Source organism: Argiope bruennichi, chromosome 8, assembly GCF_947563725.1.
Source record: "Argiope bruennichi chromosome 8, qqArgBrue1.1, whole genome shotgun sequence".
In the NCBI taxonomy this organism is placed as follows: domain Eukaryota; kingdom Metazoa; phylum Arthropoda; class Arachnida; order Araneae; family Araneidae; genus Argiope; species Argiope bruennichi.
The window spans coordinates 104,202,089-104,221,694 of NC_079158.1; the positions used below are offsets into that span (position 1 = coordinate 104,202,089).

Here is a 19,606-nt window from a genome sequence, read left to right on the forward strand (position 1 = left end):
CTACGGCTGTGAAATGGCACACGATTGGTCATTAAAAAATTGATGAAAAACGTTATCGAAGCCACCATTTTGAATGGCAAAGTCGAAGATGATTTGCTGCCACGAATTCCAATGATTCTCACAGACATGCCAATTCAAACGCGTTCAATTTTCTATTAGATTGGCATTTTCAATGACAATTAATAAATCGCAAGACCAAACGATGTCTGTTTGCGGCTTAAATTAGGGTACACCATGTTTTTCACACGGACAATTATACAAGGCCTGTTCTGGCGTGGGCAAAACATCGAGCTTATTTGTGTTGACTAAAGACGGACTGACAAAAAAATATCGTACACTCAATTGCTTTTCGAATTAAATATTTATTTTCTTTATTTCATTTTTATACTTTAGGATAAAAAATATTACTTTTTTCACTTTACGTTTAACTTTTAAAAGATTAAACAATGTATATTTTCGTTACTTTAATGAAATACATTATATTGCGAAAATAAATTATTGGTGATTTTTTTTTATCGGCGATCATTGTCTACAGAGCTTCATTCCTCTTTCTGTCATAGATCCCATCCCCACACACTTATAATACATTCGTTATTTTTTTAATTAACAACCAAAATATTCACTAGAAATAATTTATATGACAGAACAATGTCTGCCGGGTCAGCTAGTATTAATATAAAATTCTTACATTTTGCACTATTTCAACATTAAAAAAAATGTATTGTATATTATTACTTTTACAGATTTCAGAATATTATACGATACTATGTGCTTCTTTGGTTTGGCTTATTTTAAGTATATTGAAGTTGGGATGAAAAAGTTTTGAAAAGTGAAGTTTTTTTTTATATCTATACATAGTTAGTTATATTTTCTTCTACTTTTAATTCCCTTTATTTATTTCTCTTTTATTTTCTAATATTAATTATTATTAATTTACTTTAAATGAATAACTGGACGAAGACATTTTATAAAAATCGGAGGTTTTTAAATTTGTTTGAATGAGGGGGATTTAGGGATTTTTAGCTACAAAAGCTGTCATCCCAGGGTTTTTAAAAGCAGGAAAAATAATCAAAATCCAAATACCTAAAGTAAATCAAGAGATTTAAAATGTTCGATCACTTTAAGTAAAAGATAAAAAATAATAATAAACATTTGTATCATATTGTTAAATGAGAAATTTTCGGCAGTGCCATCACAATGTTGATAAATGCTGTTAAACGTAGAATTTACAATTTCGTTATCCCACCATTGATTCTCATTTGTTAAATGTAGAATTTTGTGATATCATAAACCGTTGTTTATGACCAAATTTTCAGTATTTCCTTTACAATATTATACAATATTCAATCTTTAGTAAGAAATAGTTCACCGACTTTTTTGGAATTAAATTTCAAATTAAATGAATTTTTAAGTTAAAAATATTATTTTTGTGTCAGAATTTTACTGTCACAATACTTTAAAAAATTTCTGTGTCTTTGGAATAATGTTAGATATTGTACATTATTGTAGAAACGGTGTTTGAAGCATTGCTCAGAATATTGAACAATATATGCTGCTATCTTGGGAGAGATCAAAATTAATGGGACAAACTTACAAATGGGTTTAAATTTTTTAGAAGCTTAAGAAATTTTATGATTACATTCAGACTGAAAAAAAAAAATCTGGTTAGTGAATAGAGAGTTCTGCTTGGGGGCTCCCCTGTTTTCAATAAGCATTGTTTAAAGTTATTTTTGAAATTTTCAGTTAATCATATGCTCTGAGTCATTAGCAGAGAAATGATTTAAAAACTTTCAAAATAAAAAGTTAAGTCATTGCATTTTTTTCTGAATCAATTTTTCTTTTAAAAATGAAATCGAATTCAAAGTAGCAGAAATGTACAGGAAAGATTATTTCAAAACATTTCACTTCTTTTTTAATTTAAAATTACAAACATCTAATTTATTGTAATGCAATAAAAATTCCTTTTGAAGCTTTAAGCATCTGCTTCAGAACCCTTTCCTTCATGACAATATGGTGGTAGAATCTGACTCATTAACTCGCGGATGTTCTAGAACAGCTGATCGACTTTCACTTTGACTACTATGAAAACAGAGCAGAAAAAAGTTATTACCTTTGTGTTTGGTAATATAAGATAAATAAACACGTGATTAGTTAGAGATTTCGTTTTGACAATTATTGCTGCTATTGTCCTTTTTACATTGTGAAGTTGAACGATTTACATCTCTTTTTACTAGGTTGTTCTCTTTTGGGAGAAAATGTAAGTAATCTTTATTTGAATTATGTTTTGGAATCCGTTAAATGGATATATATATATATATATTTGATTTGATAACCTTTCGAGCATATTGAATATCGATTTTTGAAACCTAAAATTCTTTGTTTTACGCACATAAATTGTAATTAGAAGACGGAATAGTTTTTAATAATAGATTAATAGTTTGTTCAAAATATTTTGTTTTGATATATGTTGACATCTTGTGAACTTCGTGAATTTTCATTCTCCGTGTCTAGCAGCATGTCTTAGTCATTCGTATGATGCAAGTTATTCTTTATAACTCCGATTTCTTGTTTTTACTCGCAGTGTCTTTCTTTTAAGAGGAATTATATATGAGTTGAATGGAAACTTACAATGGCAGTATTTGACGTAATTTATTGTTATCATTATTATTTTTCTTCTTTTCAACACTTAGTAAATTACCTTATTTCATTTAAGCAGTTTTATGATACTGACTAGCTTCTTGATTTCATTGGAGTTTAGAGTAGAAATATTATGCTATATACAAATTGAGAGTAAAACTAAAACTCTTAAAATTATTTGTTGTGAAAATGGGATAATTATTCACTAAAACATTTTTTTTTCCTTCACATAATTTTGTACTAATCGTGAAATTTATAATATTTTATTTTAATATAAAAATATCATTAAATTATCAGTGTCTATAAAAGCTTATCAAATTTGGAATTATTCCGTTTCTTAATTTTAATCAAAGATATTTGCACTATGAAATACTAAAATCAGTTTTTATTGTTTTCTCTAAAACAAATAAGTAGAATTTCATATTTATTATATATTCTTTTATAATTAATCAAAAACTCTTATTTTTTATTGTCATAAAAAATTCAAAGTTGACATTTTTGTATATCTATCTTTAAATAATAATGTCTTTTGCTCTTCATTTCTCTGATGTAAAAATGTTTTTTTTTAATTAAATGTATTTTTATTTTTATTATCATATTTGTAAACATTGTCAAAAATATAAGAGAATGCTTCAAAATTTAGCATTAATGTAATTTAAATAATAAGTTGTTTCTACTTAGTTTGGAAATAAATATAAATTTCTTAATGATATAGTAATGTATTAAAAAGTATATTTCTTTCATCGAAATTGTATGTTTAATCTGATTTTTTTTTATTTTATTGATTTTGTGTTTTGATATTTTTTTCTTCTCAAAAATAGTTAAATATGGTTCATGAATCATAAAAGGAATGGCTTTATAGTTTTGTTGCTTTTTATTCTTTCTTGGTTTTTAGTGTCAAAGATTCTTATAGCATATTTGTTTTTTCAGTTGTAGCTGCAGAAAATCAAAATGTCTTTATACCCTTCTTTAGAAGATATGAAAGTGGATCAGCTGGCTCGGGTATGTGTACAGTTTATTTGTTTGACAATTGCTAATAGATTTTAAACATATTAATGATTGAAGAACATTTTGAATATCTAGTATTAAATTTTGAATATCTAGTGAATCTAGTTATGTCAAGAGTTTTAAGTTCTTATGAAGATTATAAATTAGTTTTATTTTTTTACTTGAAAATTCTTGATGTAATTTGTTGCATTGGCATTAGTGTTATTTATTTATATTATTTATTTCATATTCTTAATTGCAATTATTTCACCATCACCTTCATAATGATATTTTATTTAATCCACTTTATTCGAGTTGAAGTTGAAGAGTGTTTTTACTATCTTATATTACAGTAAGAAAGAAACAGGCCTTTAGCAGTAATCCTTTGAACAATAACTTTTAATTGGTGCTTTGAAGAAAATTCAGAACAGCCAAGCAGGCTTTGTTGTTGAATGCCAAAATAAAACATTTTAAACTACTAGTGAAATTCTATAAATCAATTGTTATTGTATTAAAAAAATTGATTTTAAAAAAAGTCTCTTAACTTCTTTAAAAAAAAATCTGTTAACTTAATTTGTTCCCATCTTCCTTATGGGTAATACATACACTAACAGACTTTTTTTCTTGCCAATAAATAGTTCAGATTTCTTGTCATTTTTCATGACTAATCTCTGAACTTTATTTTTTATATATAGTTTTTAATAGTTATTCCAAAGGAACCTGAAAAATATTGAAAATGTAACTTTCAATAAAAATAAGGAAAGGTACTTTCCTGCTTCTATGTCAGAATTCTTATTTTATGAAATTATTTTAATTTTTGTCTGAACTTAATTTAGCATTAAGGATGGAATAGGCTGGGATGCAGATTCTTATTGTGGACAATCATTTGCTTGTCTTTAATTCAAGATGTAGTGCTAATTCAATGTACAATAGTAGACTTTCAGTTTTCCTGCATTGTACTATTTTGAGCAAAATGGATATGTTTGATGTAAACAATAACTGCAACTCAAATTTAGAATTGTAATAAATTATATTACATTTATGCAATAAACATAGGTTTTAATATTAAAATACACTTTTTTACTAAGAAAAACTTATTTGTGTTTTTCATAAGTTTAACGTTCAGTGATCTGACATTTGATGGAATATTGAATCCTATTTAGGAGAGAAGGGGGACCTGTGGACAATTTTTACATTTTTGGCAAATATGTATACTAAATACTATTTTTCACATAATGGCATTTTTTTACAATAATTTGCACTTTACAATTATTTTAATTGATATATTAAAACATTGAGCATTATAGGTTTATTAATAATTTTGTAAAACTTTTTTTTCTATATTATTCTTATTTCAAGTGGCTAATGTGAACCAACTACAATAAGTAATCAATGCAACACAATTTATAAAAACTGATGTAAAAACATAAAGAAATTAAATTTAAACTAAACAGTTCATTCCTTTATAAATGTTCATCTTAATAAGAAATATTATAATTAATAATAATCCTAAGATATTAATTTTTAACAAAGCGTTTTCTATTATAAAGAGACTTCCAAAGACATATTAACATGTTTCAAAGCTATTTTTTTTTTTTATTTTGTTGAAAAGAATTATTTTTTTATGCTGAAGAGGATTATTTCTTTTATTTTGCAATGTAATTTGACATATCAACATTAAATCTTGTCCGAGATGTAATGTGAAGTGTAATACCAGCAACATCTAGTAATGATGTATCTTTACCAGATGTTGCTGGTGGATCAGTAGTATCTGGTAAAGTCACATTGAATCTTTCTTTCCTCCCATTCTTTTACAGAAAATGTTCATTTTTTTTCTATATCATCAGGGGAAAAGAAAGAGTCTTTGTATTTGGAGGAGCTGCTTTTCCCTTCAGAATTGTATATCAAAATCTTTAGGTCTATTAATGGCTTGAACTCTTCCAGTGTAATTCAAAACATATATTTTTTTAGGAAACCTGATCAATGCAAAATCATTATTGCTTATTAAGCTTGTATCAACAATAGTTTTTCATGTTGTTTTTTCAAAGTCTGTTGACCAATCTTCTGAATGTCATTCTAAGTATATGTCATTTTCTGATATATCATCATCTGATACATCAGATTTTTTAGCTCGTGGAATTTTCCCTTTCACCTTTTTTTATTTGTTTGTTTCTATTTGTTTTATGTCTTCATTGTTTTTTTTTCCATGAAGTATGTTGGTGTAAACAGCAAAATTTGCTTTTTTTTAGCAACAATTTCCTAAATGTTGTTTTAGGATATGGATGTAGAGAGTCCGGTGTAATGGGTTATATTGGCTCACTATAACCAACTACTCAATATGATCTTCATCTTGCAATTCATTTTCTTGGAAATCTTCATATATTCATTGACATTATTTTTTGTTTCAGTTGTATTACATTTTGGATATATTTATTTGGTCAATAACATAATTAAAAAAAAACTGAATGCCAGTTAAGTTTACTAAAGAATGCCTGTTTTTTAATTTTGATAGAATATTGTGTAAATGATTTATAATAGTGTTTGCTGCTAGGGAAGAAATATTGTAAATAGATATTGTTTTATCAGGAGGATTTAGTAACCTGTCATTAAACTGGACTTTGTATGTTCCTTTAAATGTGCCATAAACTGCAACATCTAGTTCTTAAAGTCGAAAACAATGTGATGAAAAATGTAATACAATTTCCCTTTGCATATATTATACCACCTATTGAAATCTGTGATTTATGATTATTAATTAATAATAGCATAGCATTGTCAATATGAACTTTTGTGTAATTTTTATACGCCTATAGAGTTGGAAATTATTCTTTCATCATCCATCCACTTTTTGTATCAAAGCTAAAAATTCTTGTCAGAGCATTTTATAGAAAATAGTCTGTATACTTCTTTCGCTCAGGGAGAAATAAAAATGAGAGGAGTAGAATTTCCAGTTGCAAATATAATATTACGAAAGGAAAGCTAATTCTCTATTTTCTCTTGACACAGCTTGCCTACCTTGTTTCTTTCCAGTTTCCACTATTATTAATAATTTTAATGTGTTATAGGCCCAGATAGCTCATGCAGCCCAAGCAGCTCATCCACCTCCTTACCCAAGTACCACTCACTCAGCAGCTTACCCAGCTACTGCACCACCATATCCTACAACTCCAGAATCCAGACCTGTGCCTGCTGATAAATATGCAACTCTCTATCCAGTTTTGGATGAATACATGGGTCTTCAAATATCTCAACATCAACAGCATTATCCATCTACTGCAGTTGTTCCTGCCAGTCAGGTATGATAACTTTTTTATTTGAATAGGTTGTTCAGTTAAAAAGTAAATGGATATTAATTATTCTCTTATTATACTTCTTGATTTTAAGAGTAATAATAACATGCTTGTCTAACTAGACTGAGAAAAAAGTCTACCAATACAAGGGTAAAAACAAAATTATGATGCATTTTATATTTTTTCTTTCTGCCAACTCATGCCAAACTTTGCACTTATAATATCTTTTTATATGTGCATATATTTTAAATATGAGGGTAATTTGAAATGTTACTTAAATCTTTTTTCACTGCTATGTATATATGAGTAATATAGGATTTTTATGAGTAAGTATAGTCCTATATTGGATCACATGTACAGCAATTATAATAATTATGGAAACAGTCATAGGGTGATATTCTTTGAAGAATTTTTTGAAACTTTTGGAAATATGAACATACATACACAAATACTTTATTTTCCACCTAAAGTAATATGGAATCAATGTAATTACTTCAATACATTTTTACCTCTTCATATTTATTATGCATAACTTATAAACAAATTTTGCTGAATTATATTAATTTTCATTAAATACATGAACTGGGAAAAGTATGGAATCCTAAATTTATCAACAGTGGTAAAACTGCATTTTAATCAAATATTCATATTAAATGGAAAATCATACTAAAATATGTGAGCATGCTCAATACCATTGATTTTTTTTTAGTAGGGAGAGAGGGTAAAGGAAGATCACTGATAGAATAAACATTAAAACTTCTGTTTGCGAAGACCACAACATAAAAATTTGGCTTTGATTATATCTATAGCTAAATTTGTGGTTTACGAAGCATCTTATCTTTGATTTTGTAATAAATCATAGAATAAAGATTGCAGTTAATTTTAAAAGCTGATCATCCAACTTTAATATAGTGTGAGTAAATCACCTATCTTTATTCTCATTTTGACATACAGGATTTCTAAAAAATTGAATGACAGTTGTAGTTCCTGCAGAACAATAAAAATTGTTATCACGAAATGTTAGCTTATATTTTAATATACTTTTAATTTTAATAACAGTTTGGAGTATAATTTTTCGAGTTATCAATTATTTTAATCAAATAATTTAATTTGATTTAACACCTTAGTAGTAAGCTTTTCAAAACAGAATTACCATTTTTTTCATCAAAAACTTAAATCATTGCAGTCTAAAGAAAAATTTCTTAGGGCTTTTAACTTGAAATGCTTGAATATATATGCATATATATATATATATATATATATATATATATATATATATATATATATATATATATATATATGTGCGTAAACATATTTTAGCAGTTGCATGGTTGAATAGAAGAAGCATTTAAAAATAAAGTTTAACTTCATTCCGGAAGGCATATTTTGTATAAGAAACAAGCAATCATGAAAGATGCAACTGTCTGCATTGCAATACAAGAGCAAAAGAGACTGTAATTTTCCCCTTCAATAGGGATTTCTTTGCCATAAGTCGACTTAGGAAAGGAAATCGTAGGTATCTTTAAAGGAATTTTCTAAGGGAGGTAAGTTGTAAACACTTAGGGATTTTTATCCCTTCATTTGGAGAATGGGAAATCACTGAAGTCAGCAGTTTTATAGAGCCCGTGTTGAATTAATTAAATGCAAAAGTGGAATCTGATCAGGAAATAAAAGAACATTTTAGAATGAAGTTAATATGGCCTAAATTAAGATAAAAATTTGGAAATTGAGATTTAGATTTTAAAATATTACATACACAGACATATATAGATAATATGTAGTATAATTTTGGTAGATACTTGTTCAAAAGATGATAGTTTTCGATGAAACTTCAATTTATTTCACTCTGGGAGTCATAATTTGTACAAGGAGGTAAAAGGTGGAACATATCTCATCAGAACACAAGAGCAAAGTGACAGAAATTTTTTTCTTCAGTGATTTTGCTAAGAGATTCAAATAGTGATTTCTTTGTCATGTGTTGACTTTGAGAAAGAAATCTTGGGTATGCTACATACATTAGGGATTTGTAACCTTTGCTTATGTAGTGGGAAATTCCAAATTCAGCAATTTTGTAGAATGCATTTTAGAAATATTTAAATACAAATGTAGGGTTTGGATCAAGAAATGAGAGAAAAGCAACGAAGTAATATGGGCTAATTTTGGATAAAAATTGGGAAACTAAGATTTATATATATATCACTGAAGATATATATGATATGATGATATATATATATGAACTGATATATATATAATAAGTAAATGATTTTCGTTGTGCAGAATGAAATTGCAGTCATTGAAAGAAAGATCATAATTCAGTTTATTATGAACTAGAGTAATTAAAAAAATGTGGTATTTGATATTATTATCAGTGAATCTGGACCATTAGAGAAATGTAGTGCAATTTTGATACTAAGGGGTGCTGCATTTCTTTTCTGCTGAGGCAAAAAAAAAAGCAAGTTTGTGTGTTTGGCAGTATGCAATGAATAATAACGAAGGAATTTGTTCAGTTTCATAGGTTATAACGTTTGATGCATGTATGAAGTCACTACCACAATTAAAAATTCTTATACTGTCTTCCAGAATTATTTTTTTTAAATATTAATGAGTGATTATGATAAGGAGATATTAAGGGTGTCAGTTTTAGGGAGTAATGAATTTTCCAATACATTTGTTTAATTAATATTAATTTTCTTTTTTAGAACACTGTTGCTGTTCCTTCCACAAAGCCAACAACTATGGTAGCTCCCATTTCTGGCAATTCTATTGGACTTGCAAGGGCTCAGGTGACCCATGGCTTAAGAGAAGTACTATTGTGCAAAGATGGAAATGGACGAGTTGGTCTCAGAGTCCAGGCTGTTAACAAGGTTGGTTCATTTGTAGTTCATTAGTAATATGGTTCATTAATATGTTCATTAGCTTTGCTTTCCATCCTATCTCAAAAATGAATTAATTTTTGATGTATAATATTTAGGATGCATTTCTGTAAATTAAAAGAAAACTTGGTATTAGACAAATTCTTCTTGGGATTATATAACTTTCTTTTGTGAATATTTAGTGCAAAAGAAAATTCTTACATTTTCTTGATTTTATCACCATAGCTTATATTGAAGCTTGTAAAATAATGACATTCAAACTTCAGTGTGTCATAAAATGTAATAATATTAAATATGATTTAGAAATTATGTATAGCATCATTAATAATGAATTAATTATAACTAGCAAAAGTGAGATTCCCCATGTAATTCTTAGAAAGTATCTTTCTATTTTATTTATAATAGTTTTTGGGTTTAGTGGATATGGTTCTTTTTTTATTTGTTGTTGTTTTACTGAAAAATAAGATTGCAATTTATTAGTATTTAGTTGAAGCATGGTCCAATAATTTTTTTCTGATCCTTTTTTTTTAAATTTATATAAAAATATGTCCATTTTAGGGATAATTATGAGTAACTAGATAAAACTGATTCCTAATTGCTTAAATATTACAAAAATAAATGAACTTGAGGTAAAATTGAGCTAAAAATATATTGCAGGGAGTTTTCATCATTCTTGTCCAAAAGAACACACCTGCTTCTTTAGCTGGCCTAAGGTTTGGTGATCAGATTTTGATGATTAATGATGTTGCCGTTGCTGGAATGTCCATGGATGATGTACATAAGATGATCAAGAAAGCCAACCCAGAAAGAATTACAATGGTTGTGAGGGATAGGTAATGTCGTCATTTAATAAAAATGTAATGCTGTGTTTATAATTTTCTACTAATCAAGTCAGAGTGAGATCCATAAATCTTTGAAACTACCATTGAATTAAAAAAATTATTTCATTACTGTTTAAAGTAATGTGTAAAAACAATGAATTAATTGAGACGTCAATTTTTTTTGAAACTTCAAAACTAATGATTTTTTTATTTAGTCTAGTAAATCAATGGAACTTCCTTTCCTTAGTTTTCTTATGCCTTTCTATACTGTGACACTAATTTCATTATATGGATTCATTCCGCATTTAAGACTGTATTCCCTGCCAGTTAAATCCAAATTTTTTTACAGATATACAACATATGTCTAAAAATCTCATTCTGAAACATATACTTCTTGTTTGTTGTATTTTTGAATTATTGTATTCATGTAATCATACAGTCAATTTTTTAGTGGATTTGTCCAAATTTTGATGAAAATGTGGGATAAAATCATATAACAAATTTCATTCATTTCGCTCATTATGCTTTTGAATATTTACATTCTTATCCATGTAGATTCACAGATAGATACTCTTCTTGTTCATGAAAGAAATATAATAAATTGAACTATAGAAATCTATAGTTTTTGTGTGAATATCATTTATTAAATTTTATTCATGTGATTCATTATTTGAGTCTCTGTAACCACAGATAACCAGACATCATTTAAAAAAATAATTCTTTTTAATTTGACAGTTTGAAGCATGGAGATTCATTGAAGTTATGATTGAATTTTTTTTGGTGATGCTTATTTTATATATAGTTTATATACAAGGAAGAAAAAATTCATACATTTGAATATACATGCTAATTAATATTATTTGTTTGTAACATGCAGTTAGATGAAAAAGTTAATTTTTATCAAAACATAAGTTTTTATTGTGAAAGAAATTTGTTTCACTGATTGAGATTTTTATCTAAAATGATTGTTATCCTAGAAGCTTTTTATACCGGGAGTTCAAAATTTGAGTTATAATAAGCATTTTACTTAAGATGGATTTAATCTTTGAAGAAGTATGGTATTTGTATGAAATTTTTTAGAGCGAAGAAATCTTAACTGAGAATGAATATGCCATTTAAATTATTGAAGAATATTTGTGTAAAACAATACTCATGCAGTAAAAATAAATGTTCTTTTTCTTTTCAAATAAATTGCGTATCCATACTAATAAAATATTTTATTTCAACAAATAATAATAATAATTTTTTTTAAATTTTTTTTTTATAGACCTTTTGAAAGAACAATTACTGTTCACAAGGATAGTGCAGGCACTGTTGGTTTTGGATTCAAAAATGGAAAAATCATCAATCTCGTCAAAGATTCTTCAGCAGCCAGAAATGGAGTACTTATTGATCACAATCTTCTTGAAGTAAGTCTTGATTGTCAAAGTATGTTTAACTGGACGATAATTGATATAAAATTAAGAATCACTTTTATACTTCAAGAATCTTCTGATTTTTTTCTCTCTCATTCATGCTCTTGAGTTGAATTCCTTTTATTTTAAAGTAATTGATTATTAATTAGCTTGATAAGATTTATTTTAGCATTAGAAAAATAATAATTATCTGAAAATAGTAATCAAAATATGGATGTTGAACCATAGTAAAAAAGGCTAACAATTATTTAAATAAAATTTTTTTAAAAAATCCAATTTTTATGAATGTTTGAAGTTATTGTGCAACTTCGTAAGAAACAATCTTTTTGATCTGTTTATTTAATAATGGCAGATTATATAATTTATAACACTTAATTATATATGTGTATAATCATTTAACTAGAAAATCACCCTTGGCATTGCCATGATATATATATATATATATATATATATATATATATATATATATATATATATATATATAGAGAGAGAGAGAGAGAGAGAGAATGAGTCTTGGTTTTTGATACTTTTGTAAAGTTTCAAAGTCATTGTGCTATCATTATTTTATCATGCGATATGAGCTACATTTTTTGATTTTCTACACAGAGTATTTTTCTAGCAAAATTCCTTTTATAGTAATCAAAAGAAAATTTTGGATTTGATCATTTTAACCACAGAGAGCTTTCCTAAGTATGACACTGACATTGATATCATCTTTACCAACAAATAAATAAAATGAAATTCAAACTATGTGAAGATATGGACCAGCTACATAACAGTATAAGGACGGTGATCTCTAAGTTATAATTGATGAATTTTTTATGATTTTGTTACTCCAAAACATAGCTATAGATAAAATAATATATTAAAAAAATTCCAAAACTATTCACTTGAATCTCATTTAACAAGAATAAATCATCTTTTAACAGTTTTAAAAGAATATGAGTTTTATTCTTATAGAAATACAATTCAATTTGAAAGCAACTTTGAATATTTAAGTAATTTATTGTATCCTCTTTAGGTAAATGGCCAAAATGTTGTTGGATTAAAAGATAAAGAAATATCCGCCATTATCAGAGAGGCTCCTTCTCCAGTCACAGTGACAATAATGCCTTCCTTCATATATGATCACATGCTAAAAAAGTAAGCTCTTTTTACAGTACAACACTCTTTTTCTTCACTTTAAAAAAAAGTATTTTATGAATTTATGATTGAATCTCTTATGCATTGAAAAGAGAAATAATTATTACTTTTATTGATTGTTCTCTTTTTGGTTGGAGTTTAAACTATTTATATTTTTCTCTAAAATGTATAAAAATCAGTCCCCCTATCCATTGAATTTGTAATTTAGAAAATAGCTATGTAAATTTACTAAATGTATTTTCTGCAAATGTAATACATACTTTACAATCTATTAAGAAAAAAATATTATTTAAATAAAATTTTAAATTTTTTGGACAATTTATATGATTTTTTGATACAATAATAATTTTTAAGAATCTGATTTGCCATGTATTTTTTAGTTATGTAAATGATAACTGATTAATTTTCATAGAATTTCAATTTGTTTTTAATTTAAATGTAAACTCATATTTATTAATCTTCATTTTATTTCCCAACCACATATTGTGGTTTTCTTTTTGTTAAATATGTAAAAGTATTAAATATATAATTTTACACATTAAATGCTGTTTATACTTTAGTTACTTGCTGCCAAAATTTATTTAATATTAAGTGTTTTACTAGTTTGGTGATCCTAAAATAGATTAAGAGCACATGAAAAGAATTTTAAATGTTATAGAAACAAATTTCATATAATATTAATGATTTATAAATAAATAGAAGTTAATTTTTTTAAAAAAATTTTTTAGGCAGATTTTATTTTTGATTGATTATTTGGCTTCAAAATTATGGATATCTCAAATTAATTATTTTTAATTTGATTTCCATAGTTTTTTTTAACAGCTTTACTTTTATGGTTGGTGAATAACATTTTCAAGAAAATTTGTTCATACTCATTATTTATGCATTTCTTCAATGGATAATGTTTTACTTGATTAATAATATTATATAAATGCTTTTATGTGTTCATGGTCAAGAGGTTGAAAACATATCATATTTGGTTATTTTGTTCACATTTATTCATTAACTCGGTGAATGCCACTGTATCAAAAAATAGACAGGATTTTTTCCTCACTCCTATTGGCAGCTTGTTTTAAGGCATTATGGAATTGCAGCAGTGACATAACACTAAAGAAGTGTAGATGCCCTGGGCATTATGAACACAAAACCTACATGTGTTTACTAAACTTTTTCAAATCAAATCTGATAATGTGACGTGCCATTTATTCTTATCAGAATACTAACGGTAGCTGGGTTAGGGGGAAATGTTTGTTATTTAGCCTCTATATTCCACCAAATTATACCACCTTCAGCTTTTATTAACATAGAAATTAAATTACCAATTTGTTTAATTTTGCATGTGTTATTTAAATTCATCAACAATCTTAACTCAATAAACCTTTCAGCACTATCAAATATGCCATGTAGAATTATGTACAATCAAATTAAGATAGGGGTAAAAAGAAACTTTTATTCATCAAATACAATAAGCATGCAGATGACTGAATTGCTATCAACTTAACAGCAGTACCTTATATATAACTTAGAAAGAAATATTCAGATTAGATTAATTTTCATAATCTACAATGAATTACATAAACTTATAAATAGAAATGAACCATAATACATACATAATTAATTTAACATAAATGACAACTTGCAAAGGAAATGAAAAATTACTCTCGAAAATTGAGTTTCTTTCTCTCCCTGACCCCCACCCCCATCCTTTTGAAATATACCTTTCTTTGTTATGGGATCACACTCATTGACGATTGTAATACAATTAATTCCTTTTGTTATGCATACATATTAACAAAATTGTTTTCTTTATTACATTCCTTTCAACTGAATAAAGATTAAGTAAAAATTACATTTCCAAAAACATTAAAAAGGGGTCTTAAATGCACTGCGAAAATAAACTTGTAATAATAAATGCCAAATAAGAAAATTAATAATTAGTTTTTATATTCTTATATAATTGGAATAAAATGTTTTTATCAAATTTCCATGAGCATATTATAAATTAGGATTGGCTACATACTATTTCAAATAGGTGAAACTGATGCATTTATGGCATCTTGAAGTATTACAAGATTCTATTCAATTGCCTTGTGAGAGTTATTATGGATCATACCTAAATTTCACCTTATTTTCTGCTTAGAATTACTGTGCATATTTGGTTTCTGTATCATTTAAATTTATATTTTAATTACTTTTAGCTTTAAGTTAATTCTTCGAAATGTTATATTTTCACATATCCTCTTAAATTAACATTTCATATTTTTTTTTTCTCTTTATAGTACTGCATCAAGCTTTATTAAAAAGACAATGGATCATACAATTCCTGACTTGTAAAGGGACACCTTCTTGGCTTATACTTTATAGGAAGGATCCTGAGCACATAATTTTTTTTTATAACAGCAGACATATTTTTAAAAACTTTTAATTACTACTTTTGGTTACTAATTTTAGTCTCATAATTCTGATTCTTCTTATCTTTATTTTTTAGTGTGAAATATTTATGTAAATATTAAGCATATCATAAAACTCATAAAAAGTTTCCCACATGTAATACTATAGAAGTAATTTCCATTTATAATTCAGATAAACTATTTTGCATATATGAAGCAGCTAATAAAATCATTATATGCTTATCAGCTAATAAGAAGAAACAAGTACTTCTATTAAATGAGCATTCCATGGTGTCAGTTTAATAGCTTATATATTTTTTTTAATTTTATTTTAAGGGAGGAATATTTTGTCTGCTCTTGCCTGGTGAATTTATGATAGTGAGTGTGTCAAAATCATTGTTGCAACTGTGATTTGTTCTTGAAATGTAGTCATTGCTTTCTTTTACATCACTTGTTACTATTTTCAACTTTTAAGTAAAATCTTTGATGTTCTCTATAATGATAGTTATTTATGTTTGTTATTGTTCTCATGTAGTCAGTATATCTTTAGTGTGAAAATCGAATAAAGTTTTGATTTCTTAAAACTCTTAGTTCTATCTTTTTTTTTTTTTTTTTTTTGACGTCTTCCCTTTTTTGTATTTTAGTAGAAAATAATGAATAGCTAGTATCCATATATATATAGAATACTAACGTACATGGCACAGAAATCACTCTTATTTTATTATGGAATGACAACAGTCAAATGTAAACATGTTGATATATGAACATTTCAGACTGCATTATTTAGTATTTTTACAGATGCATTAATTTAACACTTAACAAACTAAATATGATTATTATATTGTAAATGCTGCTGACAATGTCAAACACTCTATTCAGTCAGAACATGCAAAAGAAATCAAGAAATATGCACTAAAAAGAAAGCTTAATCAAAGGTGAAAATAGATTTAACTGTCATTAAATGAATACTTGCTACGATTTAACCTATGGGAATGGTTAAATCGTAGCAAGTATTCATTTAATGACAGTTAAATCTATTTTCACCTTTGACAATATTTTTTCAAAAATAGGTTTTGACGGCATATTTTTCTTAAAAGAAGCTTTCTTAGGATGTATGGAATAAATAATCATTATTTAATTCATGAGTTATATTCATTCGAATTCTATGGTCCCTCCATTCCTTAATTTTGCTATATCAGTATCCCTTTATCAATAATATTAATCTTTAGTAATGAGTGCTGACTGATATAGAAAATTATATGTTTTAAATCTGAAAACTTTTCAGAAATAAAGCATTTATAGTATTGAACTGAAAAGTATAATTATAAACAGATTACACTCACTTATGAATTGACATATAAGTAGTTATTAGCACCTGTGTATCAAATTGTAAATAAAATTTATCCATTCTTAATTTTACCCAAATGTTTGATTAAACAATGTAAACGATTTAAATTTCAATGCAACAATGGAATCCATTGTTGGGAATTAAAAAAAAAATCAAAAATTGTCAGAATTTAGGAAAATGTTTTGCTATTTTTAAATTGATAAGAGTAAAAAGACAATTAAAAAAAATTTTGATGCAGTGTTAAATTAATTTTTGTACAATAATTGCGAATTTATCAAGGGAAAACACTAAAATCCACTTTTTAAAAAATAAACTGAATAAAAACAGTCTGAAAGTACAGACAGACAGGTGGTCAATCATTTGTTCGATTTACCATAAACTTTCGTAAGTGTCTACACTGTAGATGTTAAAACTTTGTACCAAATTTTATCTAACTCGCTTCGTTTTGTAGTTTTGGTGCTACTTTTGTTCGAACAGCTGGTCAGAGAGACTTCTGAATGGAATTTGCCCAAAATTAATGTAAAGACCATATACCCAATTTCATCTGTCTAGTTCAAAGCGTTTTCGAGTTATCTTGGTCACAGACAGACCTTTTCCAAAAATGTGTTTTTGGATCTAAGGCGGGTCTGAAACTTACAGATTAAACAAACTCTCCATTTTGAAGGTTTTTTTTTATCATTACTATACTTTTTTTAAATACTACATATACGAGAAGGTAAAAAAACATCACTATGGTTTGGTTATTTGGTAGAAAATTCAATTTAGGATAACTTATGCCAAACAGAGATTAATTGAAAGGTCAAGATAAAAAATATATTCAAGGGAAACAAAAATATACAAATGGAGATAACGGCATTTACTGTTAAATCCTATACTGTTTTAGCTCGACTATACAAAATAAACTCCTCTAAAAAGAAACTTCTTTAAAAACTTTAGAGGAATTTTAAATCTCAAACTTGAAACCTCGTATCATAATTTTTTTTTTTTTTTGGAATGATTCGTGCATCCTTACATTATTTAAAAAAAATTTATTCTCAATTACATTGAAGATAAAGTGAACGCAGAAAATGAAATAATATCGTTTGAATATTTAGACCTTGTTATTAAATAACAAAAAGAATTAAAGTAAAATATTTTGGAAAATTTATTAAATTTGGAGTAAAATTTATATGATAAAAAGGTTATATAATTGAAAATTTCTTTTAAATTTTAAACTAGTGCAAAAATGGTTTTTGTGTGGTAATATACTCCGAAATTAGCTAGGGAAATTGTTAAAATCTCGACTCTTTTCTAAACCAGCATCTATTATTCAAGATATGACCACATTCCAAATATAGTAATTCTATGTCCAGTTAGGTGCTCTGTATGTATAGCAAGATTTTTAATCATGCGTGCCTGAGTTTACCGATAATATGCCAGCATATACGCATTTTCTTGTCAGAATTAGATAATTCATTGGGAATATATTAATTGATCTATGCACCCAATGGAAATTCAACTCACATTTTAGTTTTAATAAATACTTTTGAATTATCCAAATAGGAAATTTAATGTTATAGAATGATTGATAACAAAGTATCTCTGTCATCAATCATTTTATATTCTGTCTATCATGTCTCTGTATATCAAAGACATGATTTAATTTGGTAGTAATCAAAATCTGTCAAATCTTATTGATCTGATGGTCATATCTGAGAAGTAGTTTTTTTCTTAGTAGATACTCATTAGCTAGAACCAACTGAAGTGGTCCCCTCAGAACTTTCTTGCATACTCTCTAATACACTTGTCATGTCAGAGAACGACCTGCATGGCATGGACGTAAAAGAGTTACGAAATATCAACTTTTGGCGTGAATGTAGCATTTTTACTGAATCTATCGTGCCATCCTTGGCGATTAATCCCTAGCATGCTGTTGATAGTATCCAAAAATCGAATTTGTGTTTTAGATGCGTTTTTCTCCAACTGATTGAAATGAATTGACACAAAGCTACACATGTAGTCACAAATTTCTATACCTAATTTGATATATTTAATTCAATGCATTTTTGAGTTATCGCGTCCACATCTTTCTGTAAGTGGAGACCGACAGATGGCCAACCTGCCTCTTGGATTAGGTTTAAATTGGATAGATGTCTACACTATGCATGATAAATCTGTGCACCGAATTTTATTTATCTTATTACCTACGTTTTGTATCGTGTTAACTTATATTTAAACAGCCGGACAGACAGACTTTTCCTGAAACGGATTTACTCAAAATGTGATAAAAATCTGCAAATTTGATTTAAAGACAGTATACCGAATTTTCAATAGTTTATACCATTTTTGAGTTATCTTTGTCACAGACAGATAAAATTTTCCAAAAATGTATTTTTCGTACTCGGGGGGGGGGGGTCTAAAACGTGAAGATACGTTAAAATCTCGAATTCGAATTTTTCGGCGATTACTATACTTTCTCTATACTACATATACAACAGAGTAAAAAGGGGCTTCAAGTTTAATTTAGCTCTATCAAAGTCCCGTTTTAATGCAGCACCAGGGCTCTTTTGGAACGGACCTACTAATTTTGAGCCGCGGTCAGATGATGAGGACAACACTTGATTCGGCACATCTCTCCAAACTTCCACACCAGGCCAGCAGGAAAGGGGCTTCAAAGATTAGCAGTTTTCTGAAAATCAATTTAAACGTAATTAAATTCCAAA

General features: G+C 27.0%; 1 protein-coding gene across 1 annotated transcript; it reads left to right on the forward strand.

Moving 5' to 3' along the window:
• The first annotated feature begins 2,100 nt into the window (after positions 1 to 2,100).
• On the forward strand, positions 2,101 to 16,140 carry LOC129981594 (syntenin-1-like). The gene is made up of 8 exons (XM_056092501.1): positions 2,101 to 2,257; positions 3,568 to 3,639; positions 6,690 to 6,920; positions 9,614 to 9,778; positions 10,445 to 10,620; positions 11,876 to 12,017; positions 13,045 to 13,166; positions 15,446 to 16,140. The coding sequence occupies exons 2-8, from the start codon at positions 3,589 to 3,591 to the stop codon at positions 15,498 to 15,500; spliced, it is 942 nt and encodes a 313-aa protein (XP_055948476.1). The 5' UTR covers positions 2,101 to 2,257; positions 3,568 to 3,588; the 3' UTR covers positions 15,501 to 16,140.
• Positions 16,141 to 19,606: the final 3,466 nt, after the last annotated feature.